The 12,122-nt window shown below is 34.3% G+C and overlaps 1 protein-coding gene across 1 annotated transcript in view; it reads right to left on the bottom strand.

Annotated features, from left to right (window-relative positions):
- Positions 1 to 539: 539 nt before the first annotated feature.
- Positions 540 to 12,122, bottom strand: part of LOC110464188 (protein sidekick-like) — a 31,826-nt gene continuing 20,243 nt past the window's right edge. The window contains exons 25-34 of the mRNA XM_021519271.1: positions 11,916 to 12,031; positions 11,271 to 11,451; positions 10,243 to 10,380; positions 9,569 to 9,727; positions 8,732 to 8,860; positions 8,001 to 8,165; positions 6,638 to 6,766; positions 6,079 to 6,241; positions 5,228 to 5,375; positions 540 to 4,792 (exon numbers count right to left, since the gene is read on the bottom strand). Of these exons, the coding sequence (XP_021374946.1) occupies positions 4,496 to 4,792; positions 5,228 to 5,375; positions 6,079 to 6,241; positions 6,638 to 6,766; positions 8,001 to 8,165; positions 8,732 to 8,860; positions 9,569 to 9,727; positions 10,243 to 10,380; positions 11,271 to 11,451; positions 11,916 to 12,031 (1,625 nt within the window). The 3' untranslated portion in view covers positions 540 to 4,495. The remainder of the gene's footprint in view (positions 4,793 to 5,227; positions 5,376 to 6,078; positions 6,242 to 6,637; positions 6,767 to 8,000; positions 8,166 to 8,731; positions 8,861 to 9,568; positions 9,728 to 10,242; positions 10,381 to 11,270; positions 11,452 to 11,915; positions 12,032 to 12,122) is intronic.

Here is a 12,122-nt window from a genome sequence, read left to right as displayed (position 1 = left end):
TATACAAAGGTAGTCTAAACAGTTAATACAAGCACTTACAGAACAGCTGTTACAAATATTCTATGTAATTATTCAATTTGCAATTAAAGCAAGGTGCAATTACAAATTCAGAAATTTTAATTACGAACAGAATACTGATTTCTTGAGGAAAAAAGTTTGATTTGAAGTCCCAGTGACAAAATTATGGAAAACCTTTGACCAGAGCTGAGATTTTCCCCATGAAATTAAAAGTTGTGTTTAGATATTGTGGTAAGACATGTACTTAAGTGTATACTACTTTTAACAAATGGAATTAACACATGTACAGATATAAATTTGTGTTTGGATGTATATATGTTACCTAATAAAATCTCTTGGGAAAAATAAAAACAAGTGGGAATAATAATTAAACTGATATGTTTCATAAAATGTATCAAAACGCGTTTTGACCTAAAACCTTACAACTTGTTTTATTTTTTATAAAGTAAATCAGAATATTTTTATTTACATATTTGCAATAACATAAAATAATATTTTCAGTCAACAACTTGACAAAAAAATACCCAAACAATAAAAACATAATAAAAAATTACATTATGAATATAAAAAAATGTATATGTTTAGATATGTTGCCATAACTTCACAATGTTAATCTTCATCTGTAGCTGGAAGTCGCTTTTGTTTTAGTAAACCTCAATAAATTCATCATTTCATAATTAAAAACTGCATATGAATCTCTTCAAACATTAACTGTTCAAGTTTCTATGGTTTGCAAAGTCTTGTCGATAATCAAAACGTTTAAAATTTATTTTATAAATAAATTCACCGACTATCCAGTCAATGCCCAGTAATATAACGGTATACTCACAACCTAGTGGATTATGGAATGTTTTACGTTTAAAAACATGAGCAGATTATAATTTAATTTAAGGATGTTTTTTACACAAGGAATATTACACAAAGGTATACAACTAGTCTGTTATTTTTCAAAAGTACAGTAAACTAACAGCCACTTCATTTAATGATCAAGTACTGACTGCAAAAGTTTGAAACAAAAAACTGGAAAGGTCAAACTATATTGACAGAGAAACTCATATTTTGGTGACATTACATTTGTGAACCAAAATTTGACAAGCTTTGTCCACAAACTCATAAAAAGTGACCCTATCATTACCAGTGACTAACCTTTAACTTTATTGGGGGTTAAGTAAATTATGTATTGGATTTTTACCAGGACCTGATACAGTATATACACGTACAACTGTAAGGCTTCATTCCAGTTATTAACCAATCTATTTTTGTCAAAACAAATTAGCTGGGATGGTATTTAAAATCCTCTGAATTGTCCAATTATCACTGTAAAAATATGGTACAATTTGTGTAATCTAAATAGTGAATTCCAGACAAAACTTGCATGCATCAATATGTCTGTTGCATCATGAAGAAATTAAAGCACCATTTTTATACAGTGATGATTGGGATAATGTTATACAAAACTTGACATATCAATGGATTTTTTTGTTGAATGGTTGATTTGTATTAATAAACACAAATAAGTATTATTATCAACAAACATGCTTGAATAGATTTAGAGATGCCAACCTTAATGAATGTATGTAAGTTTGAGTAACCATGCCAATCAAATTCCAAAGGTCGGTTGAGAAAATTTTGTTTTTGTCACTACCGGACATATCCATAATTTTCATAAATATTTATTTATTACCTATATTGCATCATTGAAATATCCAAATTTTAACTTCAGTATCCATACTGGAAAGTGCCTGGATTGCAATGATTGAAAATTTAACAAAACTAAAGTAAAACAAATAGAAACTGGAGAGTGGATTTTTAGTTATATAAAGGAACATGGAAAGGAAGTTGGCAAATATACATATCTGCAAACAAAAAGCATCTGGTTTTCAGAATGGAGACAGCGATGTGCACTCCTTTATAATAATTATACCCAATCTGACAATTCTAATTATTATGACTTTCATATCCGTTTTTACCCAATGCAATTCTGATGTAATGTAATACTTTTCGAATGTCATCACCAGTTTACAGTCCAAATGTTCCATGAAAAATTCTGTATAAATTTCTTAACAAAGTTAGTGTGAAACCCTTCTGTGAAGGAGGTAAAAGTCACTACGTTAGTATACCTCCGAAATAGATTATATATATATTGGTAAATTAAACACGATTTACAGAGAGGCATACTCTACAAATTATATATATAACACTATACAAATAATTAATACACAGTTACAATAGAATTAATGTGACTACATAAAATAAGGATATTATTGCACCTTGTTAAAAATGTTCGCAGGTTTTTAGTGATGTCATGAACCCAGATATACAATGAAGTGATATCATGATACCTGTACTTCTATTGCTTTGTACTTCATATTAGTTACAATTCCTCAAAACAAAAATCATGTTTCAACCAGTTCTTCAAATAATATAATTATATGATATGTTTGTGACTTTTACAGCCAATAACACATTTTCAATTATCTGCTTCAGTGGCTGAAATTTTCCACATCGTTATCAACAGCATGAATTCTCGGTAACGTTGTGTTACTGTCATATATTGATATGAATACAAAAGGCCTCAAATTTACAACTTTTGAAAGGTTGCCGTTATCAAGACTAAGAATGTTCAGGATCAAACAGAATCATAGTATTCCAAAGAACCATTATCCATTATCACTTGGTTTAGCTGGAGACATGTGGACAAGAGTCAGTCTGCAACGTAATGTTACCTAGCACTAACTGTCTAGCTAGCTACATTTAAACCTCTCTCACTCTCTTACACACCCTATACAGGTTTAGAAAATTTGGCCACCTGGGAATATTTCTATTTTATAATTTTCTGTACACATTTTTACACACTCACATCACATACATCACAGTGTATTACATCATGATACAGCACTTGCCATCACTTTTCACTGCATCACATAGGGATGTACAATTTCATATAAAAGTATGCTAAATATTCTGGCAGGTTGATTTAGAAAACTTTTACTAGCCCTACCTATCTTTGCATATACAATTTTAATCAGCCCTGACGTAACGGCTAGTCCTTGGTGTCGGGCTAGATGAATGGTACACCCCTGTTGACATCACTAAAGTGTACGCTAACACCTTACATTTCACATTGTTCTTTATAAGTGCATAACATAGCTTTACATTGCAAGACTTTGTCTTGGCGTGCTCAACATCATTTACAGAACGAAACATCACTTTTACAGTGTATTACTGTGGGCTCCAGAGATCAGGACTGAGTGATCGATCATATTAAGCGATTTGTCTGGAATCAGTTCAACGATTGCATTCGCTTTTTGAGAATACTGCCAATGTTCTCTTCCCTCCACTTGACACTTGGTAGTAACGAAACACCTCATCCCTCCTGTTGACACTCACTACTTACAAAACATCTAACTGGACTGTCCTACTGGTAGATGTCTAGCACACAGCTGTCTTATACATAGAGATCCTTCACTTACACCATTCATAAGTGCAAAAATAATCACAGTAGGCCATGACTGGATTTCCTTTGAATGCATACATCCTGACTTTGCAGTAAGAAATTCATATCTTAAAACAACACTGCATAACGCTCGATTTCTACTCCAATCTTGAAACTGAACTGAAAAATTAAGATTTGTATATCCTTGATCAAAATCCTTCACAAAAAAACATTCTTAATCCATTTTGTGCCAATTCAGTCTTCACCATTTGGCAGCAAGTTAGTTTCAACACTTGTTCAGTCTTTTCTTTGCGATATAGGTCAGACACATTTTGACATACTTCTGAGATGCAGAGCTTACTCCTCCGAGATTGTTTGGCGTATTGCCTTTGGCATGGAGAAGAGATATAGAATTTGAGCTTGCATGTGTACACACTCACTAATCCAACAGATTTATCCTGAATTTTTCTTGGAAGTATTATTTTCAGTATTGCTGTCTCCACTTGCAATATTTTCACAATTATACAAATCTTGCATAACTTCATTTATAAATGATTGTGCATGATACAGTTGAGGGAATACAAAAAAATATATCATGATTTGATGACCCTTTTGGTATTGTTAGCTTTTGTAGTCATATTCTGTATAAAACTATAAAACATATCTGCTGTTGCTGCATGATTTGTTGTCGGAATACCGGTATTCAAGGCACAAAAGTTCAGGTAATCACAAACCCTTTGAAAAAAACCAAATGAACACATACATCAGGTATACACTGGTAGTAACTGAAATAGCAATCTTTGAACAGTGGAGAAGTATTCTCACTATTTCAAAGGAAATCCTAGCATTTACACCAAGATGCATGTTTCATGCAAAGTCAGGGTGTTTTTTTTATCTCTGTCTAGAGGACGAATATGCACTAACAAAAATATCCTTATGTTAGATCTCAAGGACATTCCGCACTCGTATCAGAAATTGAGGAAATTCTGAAAAGCGTCTTTTAGGATTTGAAGAGTCTCCAAATACACTGAATCAATGATGTCATACAAATGAAGAGAAACCTGGAAGAGGAGCTCGTGAGCCTGCGGCATTGTTAATTATCATCTGTCCACCTGTCAGACTGAGTGCGTAGTGACTACTCTCCGCCTCACTGTCTGTGTAAGTATAGGCATTATAATGACTTGTCTGGGGCTGTTGCTGATGCTGGTCCTGCGAGTTCTGTCGCCACGACCGTCGTGCCAGGTCGTTGACGTATGGATTGGCTGTGAAAGGAGGGGGGGGAGGAGACGATGGAGGGGGAGGTAACTTGTCACTGTCGTCACTTTCTTCATCGCTAGGCTGCAAATAAATACAAACATCAAGGTCAGTGAAAATCCAAAATTGACCAAATGCAGAGATGTTTGACAAATAAATAACAGTTAACACCATTTCCAGTAAATGTAACAGTCTCCTGACATACAGCTATCGTTATCAATCTGTGACATTATCACACTGCTGTTGAAGTGTAAATCAAAGTGATGTTCAAATCATTAAAGTAAACTGACATACAAAGACACCAGGATGGCAATCTTAACACAAGACATTTTGTTATTGAAATACAAGAGGACGAATATGTAGTGGGTTACCATTATCACTGTTTACAGAATATCAATCGATGTTTTTTGAATTACTAATGGGCCATACACATGGGGACTGAACTAAGTGTCACACCAACAGAAAATAAGTAACAGGAGTCCTTTGTACTGATGATGCTCAGCTTTGGTAAACACTTACAGATAAAGAGTCCCCATAGTTGGACGGTTTTTCGGTGACACTGCTGATGTCATCATCATCGTCGTCGTCAGGCAGAGCACTTTTGGCTGTGGCTCCATCATCGTAGTCGGAGTATGTGACACTTGCGGGGCTTGGTCTGGGAGGGGCCCTGAGATTAATGTTTGGACCATTATTATCATAACATGTGCAAATTACCAATTTTTTCATAAAACAAAGGAAATTGAAATACTTTCAATTAGGGCTGTCACAGTATATAGGAAAACAGGTATATCGCAATACACAGGTGTATTGTATTGTACCAAAATACAGAGATGAAATATTGTTGTATCGCAATATTTTTCAAAAGCATATTTTAATGTATCTACTTGGTGTTTTAACTTTGCAAATTACTACAAATTCTAACAGATATATGCCAATAAGCATAAAGCAGGCTTTTAATAGTTCAAATTTTGTAATCGATGGTTGGTTTGACAAAAATCTTTAAATCTATGTAATCCATATTAAATATGATTAAGTTTGATAACATTCTGACAACAACTTATTATAAAATTGAGCACATCTTTCCTATGACAATATATTGGGATACGTATTGCAATATATTCATTCTGTATTGCAATATATCGTGATACACTCTTGGCGTATCATGATACCCCAACTTTCAATATCATATCAAGTTTTGGCTGGGATGTACAATTTCATATTTAAAGTATTTGCCTACATCTCAATTTGAACATTTCTACTAGCCCAACCAACCTAAAGTATATTTTGAAAACCCTTGGTTATGGAATATGTATATCAAAATCATACAAATTTGATTACTAGGAGTATTTCTCTGTTTTTAATATGCTTACCTTCCATATATTCCCGCTGTTCTAGCATTGCCATTTCTGCTGCTAGCCATACTTCTACGATTTGACCGTCTCATCTCCATTGTTGCGAACCCACCATCCTCTGGCTCCAGTGATTCAAGGTTAGTTGTGGACAATGCCACGGTAGGGGTAGCTTTCTTCTTGTCTGGGGTGAGGAATTGATGATACAGATTATAAACCAATTGGCTATAGCAAACTGGACAAATCCCCGAGAAAATGATTGTGTAAAACATATGTACTTTTAATAGTTTAAAAAGAAAAATTCCCATTTTCTCTTCACATGCTAATATTTAGACAGGCACTGATAAAAGCAGAAACACTGTCTCTTTAATATTATTTAAACTGTCCAAAAGTTTTGCTCAACTTATTTCCCCCCCAACTTTTTAAGAGTTGGGACACAACTATTATTACGGTAAAATGAAATAATAAATTGGGAGGATATGAAAGAATTATAAAATCCTATTTGAAATGGGCCAAAATTTGGAAGCCATTTACACCCAAAGAGAGGTCTCTGGGGAAAAGTTGGCTTTGGAATACTGACCTTTGTTGCCCCTACGAGCAACCAGACATAAACAAGAAATGATGAGAAGGATGACGATGAGTCCCGACAAGGCCATGATGACAGCAAACCACCACTCGTAATGGAACGGCTTGGTGAGGGCTAGTGGAGCTATAACATAAAGAAAGTTCGTCAAATATCATATGATACAAGTATGTAAGGTCAACCTATAGTTTAACAGTCAGCCAGGTGTAACCTATTGTTTGAAAGTCAGCCAGGTGTAAAAAATAACCTGGTTAGGCCGCGGCGTTGTTTACATGATGCGTCCAGGTGTGACAGAAGGTCCCCGGGGCATTTATCATGAATCATTACCGCCATTTACCTGTATTTTTTTTTGTAACAGTGGCCAAAATAAAGTGATATTAAGAGAAATCGACATAAAATCAGGGGATAATAAAAGAATTGAATTGCATAGATTATATAGCAGGAAAAACGGTGCATCAAAAAAACATGATAATAACCGAAAAGTGACATAAACGGACGTGATATTAGGTGACATGTGCTGTACTTGCCTTTCACAACAAAGCAACTTAATAGTAATTTGAAGAAATTTTTCAGGAGCAAGCTTATAATTCAATTTACTTGAAAGTTTGTTTTGAATCACTAACTCTAAAAACAAGCGTGCTCTAGTTGATAGAATGCACACATCACATTGTTGAAAAGATGGAATGCTTTTTAACGCTTGTTCAGTACATTAAATAGTAGGACTTGTTTATACAGCAAGTTAGCACTGTTATGTGGAATGAAAATACTGCAGATCTAGTCAAGTCGTAAAACAGTGAAAGTTTGATCGAGCTAACAAGCACTATATGTCTTTGTTGATGCTTACCTCGTAAGTGTATGTCAGCCGGAAAAAAACGTACGCGCAAGTGTCCATTTTTCATAAATCAATATTACATAACAAATATTGGAGGTGTTGAACAATACCACTTACACATTTGTCACAAATAAAACATATATACTGGTGCAAACAAAGCGCATATGTCCATCAATAATTGCAAAGTTGTTTCTAGTTTGCTGCAAATATTCTCCATAGAAAACCACAAAATTAGCTGATCAGTGGACGATGTCTGTGGAAATGTTAAAACCCATGAAATTCCAAGTAAGTGCGGATTTCCAAAGAATTTTGTAGATATTTTATTGCTTAATTATTTTCCATGGAAAATGTACAGCTGAGCGCTAGGACCTTATATTTTGTACAAGTTTCCATCAATAAGTGTTGGTCAAGTCAAAAAAAAACATTTGTACTAAATACAACTTCTATCAAAATAGAAAATAAATACCACACACAAGCAAACATTTCACCTTTCTATAGAGTACTGGGCTCATGTAGCAGTGCTCTTACCTATAACCTCTGAGGGATTGCTTGCATGGCTGATGCCGATCCAGTTGAAAGCTCTGATTCTGAACTGGCATCCGTCGTTTGAACACACGGTGGGGAAGGAAAAGCGAGCCTCTGTGATGTTTGTAGTTGTCTGGTACACCGGTGCTGTCTCCCAAAGCTGCTTCTCTATAAAAGTATTATATTAAACCTGTTGAAGCTACTGTTCAGTTCAAATTCATGATCTCATTAATTCTTTAAAATTACTGACATCGTAATAGCACCCATTTATGACATCACAAGGAATAATAAAGTGGCATCCTTGATCTGCAGCGAAGGCGACAGAAATGGAAACACAAGTGATAAAAAGAATCTTTAATACACTGATTACCATTCCAGTAACTGTGGTTTGTGAGAAAAACGGATTTATGTAGAAAAGGACCAATCCATCCCCTAAAATACTAACTGGATAGTAAGACAACCAGGATACCTTAAGTTGAATTCATTACCAGTAGAAGTGTTTTGATAAATGCAAGATTATACTATATTGTAGTTTACAACCATGTCAAAGCTTATAATGCAGATTTGAAATAAAGAAATTTAATACAAAAATTACAGCTGAAACACAATTCCTAATTTCAATGCAAGAGAAACCAATTTTTTATGGTCTTTATTAATACAAACATGTGCTCAAACGATATGACCACTGTTTTTGTATGATACCGAGTGCCAGAGAATTACATGATATTACTTACTTGTACTTTTGGCCTCTACACGATAGCCGATGATATCGGAGTCTCCACTTTTACCTCCCTGCCAACGTAGTATGACAGTGCTATCACCGGTCATCTCAACAGATGGCGGATTTGGACGCCCGGGGGAACCTGAAATTAAACAGAGCAGTTCACAACCATATCAAGCTTTAACAGGTCTTTCCAGATTGGTCCGAGCCTTCTGGTCCAATTGTAAGGATGTTTGCTGGTCATTTTCAAAGTATCTAAATTTTCTTAATATTGCTGTTTAAGGATGGAGACAAGAAAACTCAGCAAAACTGTTGAAAATAATGTTCACAGTTCTGGTTTTTGAGACGTATTCGAAACTTAAACATAGAATCACCTTTTTGCAAAATATGATATAATTCAAATGAATTTTCCGATATTTCAGGAATATCATGTTTGCTACTCATTCCCAGGATATTTTTTTTGTCAAACAGAAGCAAATTAGAATTGAGCTTAGTACTGATTTTTTTTTTTACATTTAAAGTGAAAACCAAGAACAAATAGAAAAGGCAAAGAAAAATTGGTAGATGATGCCTCTTAGTTTGCTAATAATATTTCAGTGGTTGAATTCAATAGTTATGAGTTGTCCTATTAAGATCCTCCTATGTAAATTTGGTGTACTTACTTTAGTTTCATATCATTATCATAATCAACCATGAACATTTGTCTAAAACAAAATTCACTAACTATTAAAAAGGAGAGTATAAACATAACACGAAGATAGAAGAATTTCACAGAGAGTAAAAAGTGTGCAAAATTGTACAGGAGTATAGTGAGGACCTTAACCTGATGAGCCAACTACTGAATACATACCTGGCTGTGGCCCCATGGTGACCTTGCCCACCCGCTCCGGCCCGAACCCCACAGACGTTCTAGCTTTCACACTGAAGAAGTAGGTACCATTCTCCTCAACTTTGTCGATGATCACATAATGTCTTGAGCCACTGACTGTCAACTTCACAAGGCGACTCTCTGTGGAAAAAGGACAATTATATCTTCAAATTCACTCGTCATAATACAGTTGTTATAAAAGTACAAAATTGAAACTTTTAACTTTTGTCTAACAGATGGTATACTTTTACTTGTTAGTGACTGTAGATGAAAGCTAATGTTTCTGTAGAGCACTACTAGCTATAGACAGCCATACAATTGACACTTTTTTAAAGTGATTTATGTAAAAAAAAAAAAAAAGCGTTTCTCCTTTCAACCAAACTAGGATGGAAAACTACTAGGCAATGCTAAATATAAACTAGCAATGAAGATGTTTGAACCTTAAAACCACAAATGCAATGCCCTTTTTCTAATATATTTTTTTATTATATATTAAGTTTTTAAGAGCTTCTACCCATAAGTAAAAGCTCTTAAAAACTGCTGGCTAAGCTTTAGATCTAGTTTAATACAATCCATGGGCACATTCCCTAATCTCCAATTCTTAAAACTGGAAAAATGGGCAAGCAACTCTTGAAGATTGAATAAACATGACCCACCTTCATTAGAATGCTGCAGGGAGTAGGTCAACTCGTAGCCGATGATGATACCATTGGGTTGGATGGGCGGTGCCCAGGATACATTAAGGGATGTCAGTGTGATGTTGGTGAATAAGATGTAGTCAGGAATCTCAGGTACTGCAAAAATAAATATATTACATAAACTTACAATAATAGGTTTTATACAGAATTTTGGCACCAATTATTCAAGCATAATTGAAATTAAGAAAACATGAGCCATCTCATTGAAGCATATTGACCCAAGACAAAAGTTGATGTTTCAAATGTTTCAGACTTATGTGTAATTTGACCTTTGTTATAAGTAACTGTTACCCTGTCTTTACAAGCTCAGAAACAAGCTCTTTAATGAAGAAAATAGGTCTAATATGTACAGTCAACATAATCCCCAAAAATCACTGTCAAAATAACTGCTAACCATAAGGACAAGATTTCCGGATTTCCTGCTATTCAAATGATGCACCATTATCAATACTTTTGTCAATACACTATCGGAACAGCTAAAGTTGAATTTAAGCCTTAAATGGTTTTAGCAGTCTGACTAGAGTAAGAACACAGAAATTTTAAGATGATATTATTTTTAAAAGTTATGTTCAAATAAAATTCATGTTTGAAAAATTAAATTACATAGAAATAAGGCAGAGATTGTTTAGTCTTCTTTTTCATCACAGAAAAGATTTTTAATTTGTGGGTTATTTTTTTAAATAAAAGAGGTTTTCAAGTAATATTCCACAAATATACACAGATTTTAAATGTTGATATAAATTGATAAAATAATAATGAATTATTGTCCCTGCTATAGGTAATTTTGACAGATTTATTGACTGAATATACGAATTTATACTCTTCATAAACTTATTTTTTTTCCCTCAATCAAATTTATAAATCTTCTGATCATAATTTTCAAATTAACTGAGAGTAAAAGGACAATAATTTGTATCTACAACCAATTTTACTTCATCAATTGAACAACTTAACCAAGAGGGAAACAACTATGCAACAATACATACATCCCTCCAGGGTTCGTCCGTAGAAGATGTTACTCTTGGGTCCTTCCCCGGCCAGGTTGTAGGCCTGTACTGTTACCGAGTAGTTGGCGAAGATCTGGAGGCTCTGAAGTAATGCCTGTTTCTCCCTGACTATTATCTGTACGGCAGACGGGAGCCCATCCATGGTCATCCAGTACTGAATCTGTTTCAGAAATAAGTTATTGAACTTAAAAGAGGCCAAAACAATCAGAAATGCACATTTTGAATCAATCTGTATAAATGTACTGAATACCCAAATATGGTCAATTAATCCTTTATAATACACATACCAGACTAACAGGTATATTTTCAAATACAAATGTCTGTAGTATCTTGTAGATGTTGGTTAGTGATATTGTATACTAATGGCATTCTCAATAATTAAGATTCACCTTGTTGATATAAAAGTGAATAAAGGTTGCAAAATAATCCTGAACCAAGTGTTTCTATAACTTCACATCATGGTCTAAAAAAAACCTTAAAATTCCATAATTTTATTCTAGTATTCAACGATTTCTGGAACAATACTAAAGAATTTTGTATTTATTTATTTTTGTTCCTTTTGATCTAAATCTTTTGAAAGTATTTAACTTTTCTTGAACTTCAAGGTTTTTGATGCAGGCCTACCTTGTACCCGGACAGGGCCCCATTCTGTTTGTCTGGGGGTGGTGGCTGCCAGTGCACCATCAATTCAGTGGAGTTCTCCGCCTGAACTAAAATATTCATAGGAGCAGCAGCAGGAGCTAAAAAGAAAACAAAGTATCTATGCTATCAGACCTTTACACAAAATAACCTACTGGAACATATTCGGTCTTTGCTTATTGCAGAGTTATC

Source organism: Mizuhopecten yessoensis, unplaced genomic scaffold (genome assembly GCF_002113885.1).
Source record: "Mizuhopecten yessoensis strain PY_sf001 unplaced genomic scaffold, ASM211388v2 scaffold10971, whole genome shotgun sequence".
Taxonomy (NCBI): Eukaryota; Metazoa; Mollusca; class Bivalvia; order Pectinida; family Pectinidae; genus Mizuhopecten; species Mizuhopecten yessoensis.
Note: the sequence above shows the minus strand (reverse complement) of the source record. Positions and strands in the feature narration are given on the sequence as shown.